Source organism: Cricetulus griseus, chromosome 2 (assembly GCF_003668045.3).
Source record: "Cricetulus griseus strain 17A/GY chromosome 2, alternate assembly CriGri-PICRH-1.0, whole genome shotgun sequence".
NCBI lineage: Eukaryota > Metazoa > Chordata > Mammalia > Rodentia > Cricetidae > Cricetulus > Cricetulus griseus.
The window spans coordinates 109,352,181-109,364,418 of NC_048595.1; the positions used below are offsets into that span (position 1 = coordinate 109,352,181).

The 12,238-nt window shown below is 39.6% G+C and overlaps 1 protein-coding gene across 2 annotated transcripts in view; it reads right to left on the reverse strand.

The window, feature by feature from the left end:
- Positions 1-12,238, reverse strand: part of Mdn1 (midasin AAA ATPase 1) — a 137,743-nt gene that overhangs the window by 109,372 nt on the left and 16,133 nt on the right. For both annotated transcript variants that reach the window (XM_035439939.1, XM_027403424.2), the window contains exons 4-13: positions 11,752-11,859; positions 11,483-11,675; positions 10,140-10,382; positions 9,790-9,921; positions 8,336-8,439; positions 7,166-7,280; positions 5,378-5,562; positions 4,286-4,367; positions 2,963-3,058; positions 816-928 (exon numbers count right to left, since the gene is read on the reverse strand). In XM_035439939.1, the coding sequence (XP_035295830.1) occupies positions 816-928; positions 2,963-3,058; positions 4,286-4,367; positions 5,378-5,562; positions 7,166-7,280; positions 8,336-8,439; positions 9,790-9,921; positions 10,140-10,382; positions 11,483-11,675; positions 11,752-11,859 (1,371 nt within the window). The remainder of the gene's footprint in view (positions 1-815; positions 929-2,962; positions 3,059-4,285; positions 4,368-5,377; positions 5,563-7,165; positions 7,281-8,335; positions 8,440-9,789; positions 9,922-10,139; positions 10,383-11,482; positions 11,676-11,751; positions 11,860-12,238) is intronic.

Here is a 12,238-nt window from a genome sequence, read left to right on the forward strand (position 1 = left end):
TTAAACAATCATTCAGTTGGTAAGTGTCACATATAACAAGATGACACCTGTGGTTAAGATGCTACGTTCTGGACATCCAAAAAAAGACATAGCTCGAATGGCATGTTCTTGAACAAATCGCTTTCTACATTAGCCTCAATTCCTCACCTACACAGGAACTGGAGAACAACTCAGTGGGTAAGCCATTTACTATGTACAATGAAAGCCTGACAACCAGAGTTTGATCCCTTGAAACCATAAAAAGGTGGAAAGAGAAGAAATGACTTCCCAAACTTGTCCTGTGACCTTTACATTGCATGCCATAGCACACAAAACCACATACATACATCTTACAGACACACAACACAAAAATGTATCTTGGAAATATTTAAATAATAATACATAGTTTTAATGTGTTAAAACTGTCTTCCCCCAAAGTTGAATCTAAACAGAATCTGTGACTATGACTTGTCTTGAGATGAAATACTGAAGGTTTAATTAAACTAAGGTCATATTACATTGTGGGAGGCCTTCACTTCAACAGCCTGTGTGATTGACTACAATTCAAATAGCACAATGTCAAAAACACATTTCCAATACACATTATTTAGAATTTTATATGAGAGTTTACATGGCAGTACAGCCAGGTATTCACTTGAGCATTGTCCCACTAATACACTGTAGTAAAGGACCTCTCTCAGTTCCACGCTATTACCATCTAGTTCCCAGAACCTATTTGGGGAAATTACTATTGCTCAACATCTTCTAACTGGAGGGATGTTTGGCCAGGCATTCTCTGTTGAAATACAAGCTGCAGGCTCATGAGTTCCACTTACTTCTGTACGTGAACAGCTTCACTCTGTTTCCGCAAAAGCCGCACTCGACCTACTTGAACGTCTAACTCATTAATGACAATTTCTGGTTTATAAAGTTTACAGAAAAATTCAGCCTGTGGAAGAGAAAGATTTCAACAAAGTTAAAAACCTGCCTGCTGTTAAACATTTCCCTTAGCCAAAGTACCTCAATGCACACTTCTCATCAGCCCTCCACCATGAAAACAGAGTGTACTTCCAAGAAACCCAAGTTGGCATTATAGCAAGGATTTCCTTTACTTTCCAAATTTCTTAAATGCTTATTTAAACCCTGACTACAAATCCAAGAGGTGGTACAAAAGACAGCTAGTGTTAGTTGTGAACTGGACTGAATTGAGCATTACCCAGAAGACAGTCTCTGGCCATGCCCATGAAGGATCGACCTGGCTGTGTTAATTGATGTGTGAAGAGACATCTCAACCCTGGGTAGGACTGTTCTCTGGGTAGGTGCCCTGGATTGCAGAGCTGAAGGCAGGCTGAGCCCAAGCATGAAAGCATTCTTTGCTCTTTTTCTTGACTGTAGGTGCACTCTGACCAGCTCTCCCAACCTCCTGTTTGTCATGTTCTGCCTTGAAGGGGCTCTCACCTGGAACTGTGATCAAAATAAACCTTTCTCTCTTAAGTTGCTTTGTCAAGGGGCTGTTCATAGAACAGGAAAGAAACTATAACAGTACATTTCACTCACTCAAATAAGCCTTTGTCTAGATAAAGTGAACACACTGACATTTACCAAGAGCTTAGAGCGGGAAAAAAATCCATTCCTAACAAAATGAAAACTGTTCTTTCACTATGCTTTTGTTAGCTTTACATTTCTAACACACAGTAAGAATACAAGGTCTGTCTGAGAGAGAAAAAAGCTGCAGCAGAGGCTCCTAGAAGTCTACAAAATAGCTATTCATCTCTTAGCAGATTAAAGCTCAGGTTTGGGCCAAGAATAGGCAAAATGCTTAAAGGGAGCCCCTGCCTGCCTCAATCAATAGAGGAAACACTGATCCATCCCTCTAACCCAATCATGGTGTTTTCATGACGCTTGCTTACCATGATGAACACACTTACCAGTCAAGTTCTTTTCAGGAGGCACTCCACATTCTGAGCCTAAACCACTTCTACTACTACAAAAGCTCAACAAAATTCCTTTTATGCTGTTTATTGTTGTTTTCAAGACAGGGTTTCTCTGTATAACAACCCTAGCTGTCCTGAAACTAGTTCTGTAGATTAGGCTGGCCTCGAACTCAGAGATCCGCCTGCCTCTGCCTCTGTCTCCTGAGTACTGGGATTCAAGGCATGAGCCACCACCACACGACTCAACAAACTTCTTTACTATTGCAATCACTGACATGATGCTTCAAATAAGAATGCACTGATTAATTCAAGAGATTTTTGCAGGCTTCAACAATACCAATACCACTGCTCTAAGGCTTGTCCCTTTAAAACTACATATATCTCCTCTCTACACACCAAATCCAGGACCGCATGAATGTTAAGCATATACACTACCACTGGGTTACAATCTCTGGTACTTAAATACACATCTTGATGTGAAAAGTAAAAGACAAGATATTGACAATCTCAGTGTTGAACCTAAATAACCTAGTTAGTATCATTCATTGGAACTATTTTCTTTTCATTGTTAAGGAAAAATAAGCTGGAGACAGTGGCACACATCTTTATTTCCAGCACTCTGGAAGCAGAGGTAGGCAGATCTGTGTGCTCCAGGCCAGAAGAAGCTACACAGTGAGGCACCACAAAAATAAATAAATAAGTATATAATACTAAAACAATAAAAAAGAAAAATCTGTACAATGAAGTATATAAGTATATAAGTATAAGATGTTACTGAGACCATTCTTACCCTGAAAACAAAAATGGTTTTTGTTTTCACTAAAACACGAGAGAACAATGTATCTATAATAACTGGGTGACAGGAGTAAACTCACTTTAAGAAACAACACCAGAGAGTTACATTGGAAGTTTCCTATTCCTGACAGATAGCAATGGACGATTAATGTCTAAAGAGGAATCAACACTGCCACCACTGACAAGGAACAAAGATCATCCAGTCAAGCAGCCCAGTCTTCTTCCAACATACAGGGAAAAGTAGCAGCACATACCTTTTTCTTGGAAATGTTCAGTTTACTTCCAATAATTTCTGCCATTTTCAGTTTTTTTGTCTGCTCAGAAAGCATGGCAGTGAAACAGTCCAGAGCCTATCAGAACAACAAAGGGAAATGTCAACTGATTTTAAGAGTAATACATTATGCTAGGGAGATGACTCAGTGGTCCAGCTCTAGCAGAGGACCAGAATTCATTTCCCAGAACTAATGTTGGACAGTTCACAACTGTCTGTAACTCTAGCACCAGAGGATCCAATGCCATCTTCTGGCCTTTTCGGGTACCTGCACTCATATCCATGGACCCACACAGACAGACTGATAGACAGACAGACAGACACACACACACAGAATTAAAAAATTTTTTACAAAGCAATCCACTAATTAGAGTATCATTTCATTAAGTTCTCACTGCTTCCTGACTGAGGGGGGCAGTCACAGCTCAAACCCTTACCACCATTGACTGCAGGCCACCATGATGGAAGAATCCAGTATAAATACTCCCAACAAATACTGCTTATTTACTAATGAAATACTTGTATAGATATATCTACAGAAGCATATTTCACAATTGCAAAAATATAAAAGCATAAAGCCCCATTAACAGATTAATGAATAAAATATCAGATATCTAAACAATGGGAATATTATTCTGTCTAAAAAAGAATAAATGCTATAAGGATTAATGGTGAAAACATGCAGAGTGAAGCAGATAGATTCACAAGGCAAGACCCTACTTATGTCAAGTCTAGGATAAGCAAGTGGAAAGCAACAGAAGCACTCTCCACAGTATTTCCGAATAGGAAATAGAACCAAAAACTAAAGAGAGGGATGGAATTTTACAGGAGGTTATATAACAGTGATTTCTTTTGCATTCTATTCTATTGGGGGGAAGGATGGAACATTTCACCTATACTTCCAATTCCAAGGGATCCAAAGTCCTATTTTAACTTCCACAGGCACCAAGCAGGCATGCAACACACACACACACACACACACCCCAATTTTCACTTTCTACATCACATTTTGTAGCTCCCACATACCTCTCTAAACCAAAAATACAGATTTGAAGAGATGGTACATAGGCTATAGACCACAGCTCTAGAGGCACTGTGACGTACCACACCACCCCATTCTAGTCAAACTTTCATCTCACTGTTTCACTGTAAAAACTTAACTGTTCTACTGTAACACCCTGTTTAAAGGTTAGGTTATTCATTACATCTGATTACTTAAAGGCAGCTCAGTTTTTAGTGGTTAAGAGAAGTAAACTGTAGCTAGAGAAGCTGGCAGCCACAAGGAAGATAACCAACAGCATCTTACCTCTTGAAAAACATGTAGTGATGCTGATGAAGATGTACTGTCAAAGCCATGAGCAATTCTATTACACCAATTCAGGAGATCCCTTAAAAGCAAACAAAAATCAGGCTAAAGAAACGACAAGTTATTTAGCCCTCTGAAGTCTAAGATTACCTGATGACTGAAATGTCCCTATTCTTCCAATGTGAAGGAAAGGGTGCTAGAGGTTAAGTTCTTAACCATACCCATTTCTCCCGTACCCACGCCAAACACTGAAACAAGAATGGAAAGAGACTAAATACTACTAAATCAGGGAACACACTTACTCCTCATCCCCACTGAGAATGGAGAGCTAAGACACAGAGCTCATTATACGGAGCAAATCCAAACAGGGTTTGCTTCAAACCTGTTAAGAAGGCCAGGTGTAGTGACACACACCTTTCTCCTCCTCAAGAGGCAGATACAGGCAGATCTCTGTGAGTTCAAAGCCAGCCAGGTCTACAAAGTAAGCTCTAGGACAGTCAGTGCTCCAGAGAGACTCTGTCTCAGGTCCTATTAAGAAAGAACTTCTAAAGCCAGGCGTTGGTGGCGCAGGCCTTTAATCACAACACTTGGGAGGCAGAGGCAGAGGACCTCTTTGAGTTCAAGACCAGCCTGGTCTACAAGAGCTAGTTCCAGGACAGCCTCCAAAGCCACAGAGAAACCCTGTCTCGAAAAACCAGAAAGAAAGAAAGAAAGAAAGAAAGAAAGAAAGAAAGAAAGAAAGAAAGAAAGAAAGAAAGAAAGAAAGAAAGAAAGGATTTCTCCTGAGAGAATGATTGAGGCAACCATTTAAGTTAATTTTTAAAGCTTTGTGTCTGAGCTATGTGAGCTATCCCAGTTTGGCTACACAGGCTGGCCTGGCCTAGCCTGGAAGATCTGACCTCTTCAGGCTCTTAGGATGCTAAAATTACATGCTTGTGCCCTACCCAGCTCAAAGGAGATCTGATCTCATGATACAACCCATACGTTTAATCTGTAAACTTGACTTGCCAGGATCATCTGCTTCTAACTGGAAGAAGTTTCCAGTAAACTGTTTCTTAAAATATCAACAGACAGCAGTATGTAGTCCAATACCTTAAAGATAGTTCTCTTCCCTCAAGGATGATTCTTCTGTTTTCTCTTGAAACTTCCTGTGGTGCCTGATCACAGTCAATAGAACTATCACTTGGACAAGCATGTTTTTCTCCAGTAAGCTCAATGTATATGTCAAGTAAGTGCTCAGTTTCGGCCAAAAGGCTTGGATATCTGCTCTGAAGAACCTGATTCGAAGAGAAAAAAAAAAAAAAAAAAAAAAAAGGAAGAGCTAGGAGACACTCTTAAAAGTACCAATTACACTGGACATTCGATTTAGCAGCAGAATGTTGCCCTAATCTGGGTAAGGACCTGGGTCAAGCTCTAGCACAGGGATGGGGAGTACACAACGAATGCTGACAAAATTTGTAATCTGTAAAATTTGTAATCTTTACCAAGCACAATAATTTGTACTCTCACCTGTCCCTGTTCCCACCCACTCACAACACTTAAACTCTATGACTTTCCCCACATGACTTACTAAATTATATGACAATTATAGCTATCTAGAATAGCTTAGAGAACAAAAGAAGGTACTCAAATAACCAAACCATAGCTACCCAAGTACCTGAATTAAAAGAATTCCTCTAGTACTATGTTGTGTAATCCTGAATATAGTTATATAAGATTGATTAGGTAATCTTAGTCAAAAATAAACAAAAAACATTATTTGGAAAAAAAATTAAAGCAGACCACAAAAGAAGAGCCACTGATAAAAAGCAGTTAAGTTTTAAAAGGTAGAAAGTCGAATATTAAAGCACAATGTCTAGTCCTATTTGTTTCAATAGCTACTAACACTACAGTGAACAGCTTCACATTTGTACTACGGGTTCCAAGGCTTTATAAAATGTTGATGTGGTTATTCACATCTGTTTCACAGGAGAATTATAAACAAAAAGGAACCCTGAGGTCACCTGTCTTATCTGAGAAGTGTATCACCTTGTCAATGAACAATGTGGTCAAGGATGGTTGGGAGACCAAGGAAGGTTTTAGAGAGTAGAAAATGAGCCTGCCAGTGACAAGTGCCCGACCAAACATTGCCACAGAGCATACAGACCATATCTAAGACATAACTGGGACATAAGGTTTGAGAAAACAACAGAGCCATGGTGGCAATTCCTTTAATCCTAGTACTTGGAAGACAGAAGCAGGCTGATCTATATGAGTTTAAAAATAAACAGGATGGGGTGGAGAGATAGCTCAGTGATTAAGAGCACTGGCTGCTCTTCCAGAGGTCCTGAGATCAATTCCCAGAAACAACATCGTGGCTCACAACCATCTATATACTGGGATTTGATGCCCTCTTCTGTCATGCAGGCATACAGGCAAGTATAAAATATGCATAAAATAGACAAGTAAATCCCAAGGAAAAAATAACCAGGACTACACAGAGAACCTCCCAACCCACGAAGTTTGAGAAAATGTTAGGTGTGTGCTGAGATTCACATTCTGAAATAGCTCTGTTTTAAAAAAAACAAAAGAAAGAAAGAAAAAAGAAAAACATTTAGCTGGGCAGAGGTGGTGCACGCCTTTAATCCCAGCACTTGGGAGGCAAAGGCAGGCAGATCTCTGAATTCGAGACTAGTTCCAGGACAGCCTCCAAAGCCGCAGAGAAACCCTGTCTTAAAAAACCAAAAACCAAAACAAACAAAACAAACAAAAGTTTGAATTCTTGATTTCAGGTATTTCAGTTAGGGACATTCCTCTGTACTACTTCCTCTATTTCCACCTATGAGGAACTTCTGGAACTTTTCAAAATGAAATGCACCCTTATTCTCCAAAACTGCATACCTCGTTGAGGTCGTTCTTGTCCAGATTATCCAGATGAATTTTGGTCCAGTATTTGTCTAGCAGAGTAGCATGACTATTCAGTGGTCTATACCAACTTCCTCCATAGCTCAAGAGCCTGCATTTTAAAGGAGAAAATACCAATAGTGACACATAAAACATTCAGATTCCATGTTAGTTTTAGTCAGCCTACTTCACCTATGAGGCACAAACCCCTAAGACCTATGAAAGATGACTGAAACCAGACAGTACAAATCTACATCTGGACACCAATGGTAAAGCTTTATTAATTAGTTAAAGCAAGAGATAATAACAAGACTAAAGCTGGGCCTGGTGTCAATACATATTAACCTCACATCTGGGAAAAACTTTTAACTAAGAGTTTGAGGCCAGCCTGTGTTATGCAGCAAGTCTCTACAACAAAACTCTAAAATAATCAATTAGAACAATATTATAAATGTTAGGGGTTTTTATTTCCATTATTTTCCATTTAACAATTTCAAATCCTACCGATGACTGAACAACTAAAACTATGGTAAGTGAAACCATACTGACTGCTATACAATTCCTTACTCATAAATAAAAACTGTCATTTTAGTGCTAGGTACTAATAGGTATGGCAGATGAAAAAGTATTAAAAGTTGCCTTTTGGCCCATGAGTCTTGGAAAAAAAAAAAAAAAAGAGTGATAGAATTTTTACCAATTACTTTTAAACCACTGCAATTAAAACCATGCGGTGTTCAGATCCCAACCATAAGACACTTCTGTAAAGCATAAATGACCTCAACAAAACATACTTGAAGGCATGTTTAAACAGTAAGTTCACTGCTGGTTACCAAAAGCTACACTTGGGAATTATTACAGATTTCAGAATGAGGGGGATGTATATTAAATGCTCATTCTAGACAAATTACATGCTTACATATTAACTATACTGCCCCAAGAACATCATTGTTTTCTTCTAATGTATAAGGAAAAGCCCAGTAACATCCCTTGCTCAATGAACTATGACTACAAGTGACAGAGCTGAAAACTGAATTCAAGTCTTTCTGATTAAGTTATGTGGCATTCCCTGATGTCCGAGGGCTTCTTTGGGATATTTTCATAGAGGCTCCAATATGCAGCATCAAGAAGAGCTTTAAGAATGGGGACAGAAAAGTCAGTCACACATACCTCCTGGTTGCGAATAACTGAAATGTAGGAGCTACTTTCAAACAGTCAGCTTGGCCAGGAATCAAAAGCTCTCCATTCTCCAGCAGAGGAATCAACACAGAAACCTAAATCACAAAACCCCATTGACACAGAAGTTACAAACCAACAAAAACCATCTGTCTCCAAATGATGGACATATACTTAAAGGAAACTCCACCCAGCTTTCACAGTTCAAATTGGAATCAAATATATGTGGGTTTTCTGAGTTACCTGCACTCCAGTTCAACACCTCATTTACTCAATATTCATTGAGAGCTTACCATGGCCCAGAACCAAGCAAGACAGGAGGATGCAAACAGGACTTAGGACTTTAAAGTCAAGGGTCTTACAAGAGATCAGAGAAATACAAATGACCACACACCATGATAAGCTTAATTCAGAAGAATTCACTCAACCTGCTCCAAAGATAAAAACATTCACTAAGTCTTAAAGAATGAGCCAGAACAAGCTAGATTAGGTGGGACTTAATGTCCAACACATAACCATTTGTTGTCTCCAGGATGCAAAATTCAATATGCAATCAACTTGAAGATGGACCTTATAAAAAAATTAAAATAAAAAAAAAAAAAAACCTAACTAAAGAAAAACACACCTTAATCCTTAGTACATCTTTTTGGTAAAAGTTTAAGGTTTTCAGAGCAAACAGAAACTACTACTTCACTGCAGAAGCGATCTTTTTAAAAGCCAAAATAGCCCACCATTGTGGCATGCTCCTGTAATCATAGCACTGGGTCAAGAGCAATGCCAACCCAGGGTCAGCACGGGCTACACAGCTAATTTCACAGCTGTAGAGTGAAAAGTGACTCAAAACAAAACAAAATGAAACAAACAAACAAAAAACTTGCCAGGCAGTAGGAGCACACAACTTTAATCCTAGCACTGGAGGCAGAGGCAGGTGGATCTTTGTGAGTTTGAGACCAGCCTGTCTACAGAGTGAGTTCCAGGAGAGCTAGGGCTACCCAGAGAAACCCTGTATCGAAAACAAACAAAAAAAGCAAAAAACAAGAAAACAAAAACAAAAATGCACAATCAGTGTTTATTTCTTCAGCAGACAGATGCAAGTACTTTATTTCCTCCCTCATTTGTCCTCACCTCCTATTCTACAGATGCCAAATCTGAGAAGCAGGATTTCAAAGTTCCCAATGTATCCCTAATAGTTGCCTACCAGGTAATAAGGCTGCTCACTGTACTCAATCATTACAAGAAATAGCACAAAACATTTAGTAAGTACTTTATGAAATAGGAGACAATCAAAGAAACCCAATCTCTCAAGTAAGTTTAGGCAGGTAACTATGAAAGAGCTTCCTACAGCATACCATGTGAAACTGTTAACAACAAACCATCCCCAGAGCACTGTGGACAAAATGTTCTTCAAAGACAATGTGTAGAGCAAATGGTTCAACAAGATGACATACCACATCTAAGGGAGCATAGTCAATATCCTCCAGAAGGATCCAGTGGCCTTTTGTGGCTGCCTGTGTCAGGGTGCCAGGTTGCCATACAAACTCTCCAGGGACATCTGTACAACGATACATGCCCAGTAGCATCTGTGGAAAGAGGTTACTTAGAAAATCAGACACCTGAGATACCCTTTGACAAATCCTATGAAATTTCAACATGGAAAGGAGGCATGTAAGGCTTATAAAACTTATCCCAAAAGCCACAAGTAAGGGCAATACCCATTCTATGTTCCCTTAGCAAAAATATTAGAATGCTGATATTTGTAAACACACCAACCCAGCAATACTTGCCACTTCTTAATTACCTTACTGTCTGTCTGATCTCCAAGCTGGACTTTGAGAAGCTGAGGAGGTTTCCTTCTACCTGTCACTGCAGCTAAATGTTCAACTAAGGAGGTTTTGCCACTTCCTATTGGTCCTTCCAGCAACACAGCATTCTGAGAAGCCACTGCAACAGCAAGGGTCTGAAGACTTTTACACACAGACTCAACCAACACGAAGGATTTAAGAGCCAGCTCTTGGTCTCGTGAAAAACTCCTGTCACTCGCCTAAGGAGAAAAGTGAAAAACAGTAAGAAAGAGACCTTCCCCCAAATAACACAAGTTAATTTCTGCAGCAATGCTATCAAGTGTTTAAATCAAATTCAGGATAATTTCTTCATACGTTAAAAATTATTTTTGTGTAGAGCAAAGGTTCGAGGTACCTTCTTTATTTTTCAAATTTTAAAATCATTTTATTCTATGTGTATGGGCATTTGGCATGTATGTCTATGTATCACATGTATACTTGCTGCCTATGGAGTCCAAAAGAGGGTATCAGATCCTCTGGGACTGGAGTCACATGAGATAAGGTCTCACTGTGTAGCCCTGGCTGACCTCAAATTCAAAGGCTGCCTCTACTTCTGGAGTGCTAGAACTAAAGACCTGAACTTCCACACTTTGCCCAGTAATTGCTTTTAACATTGGGGTGCTCTATCCCAAGGATAATTTCTAAATAAACTTAAGAGTCTCATCAATCAACGGTAGCTTCTGTTTTATTACTCTTTCAACATTCTATAAGAATAACATTGTCAAGGCTTAAGTACAATTCCAGGGTATCCAACACAAACTCTGACTTCCAAGGCTTCTGCGCTCATGTGGTGTTCAGGTACAGTAAGAACTGCAGTCTCTTGCTTTGTCTAATGATCCTGGCCTAACCAATCAAGTGTTTTTCCACTAAGCTATATCCTGTCCCTAGGCTGATGTTTCAGCATCAGCCTTGGTTTATTGCTTTGTTCTTTTCTATTTTTGAAACAGAGCCTTGCTGTATGTATTAAACTGGCCTCAAGAGGTCCTCCTGCCTCAGCCTACTGAATGGCTGGGCCCTAAGGCTTGTGTAACCGTGCCCAGCTTCGAATTCTGCTAAAGTTCAAGGAATAACACAGGTGGCATTATATTTCTGATTTCAGGTTTAAAAGAGATGAAGGGAATAACGAGGAAGAAACTCAATGTGAATGTATTTGATCTTTGTGTCTCCATAAACACTTCTAAAATGGAACAGCACTTTAGCAGTTCAGTGTGTATCACACATGATTCATGGGCCCTGACCAAGTAATCTGCATATTCACAGTTTGGAAGAGCAAAGCTCCTACTGAGGCAGGCTATAATACCTGCTCTCCAGGACCAGATGGTTGTTTGGGCAGCACCACACCACAGACAGCTGTCACACTGGAAGAGAGGTCAGCCGAAACAAGGTGTCCCTGAATGTACTGCAGCTCCTTTCCCTTATGCCAAAGGGAAGCTTTGGGGTTAGCCAAAACCAAGGCCTTCTCCAAGTCCTGCAGCTGGGCCTCTTCTAATAACCTAAGAGAAAAAAAAAGAGTTCCGTGAAGTACACACAGAAAAGACACAGAAGACTTCCAGGAAGGCCCCTGCTCACCTCAATCTGAAATGCACCAATTCATCACTACTGAAAATCTTCTTGATGAAAGCTAACTTGTGTTCTTCATTCATGCAGGTCACCAGAGCAAGACAGTTAGCTGTATGCCTGAGGAAAAAAGAAACAGATCAATTTGCAGACCTACAGTTGATTAATAAAATTACTTGTCCGCTAAGCACTAGAAAATGAAATCTTTACTACTACGTAAGAGTAAAAACACAAAGTAAACATGATGAGTTCATTTGGTAGAACAGGAAAAAGAATGAAATTCCATGTATATCATCTTTTTCTGAAGCAACCCTGAATGATCAAGGAAAAGGTGTAAGAACTAAAAATTCACAATAACAAAATGATGAAGGGCTGGAGAAATAGATCAGCAGTTAAGATTACTGACTGCTCCACCAGAGCTCTGGAGTGCAATTTCCAACCATCCATGACTGCAATTCCTGGGGATCCAACAAACATATACACAACACCCATACACATA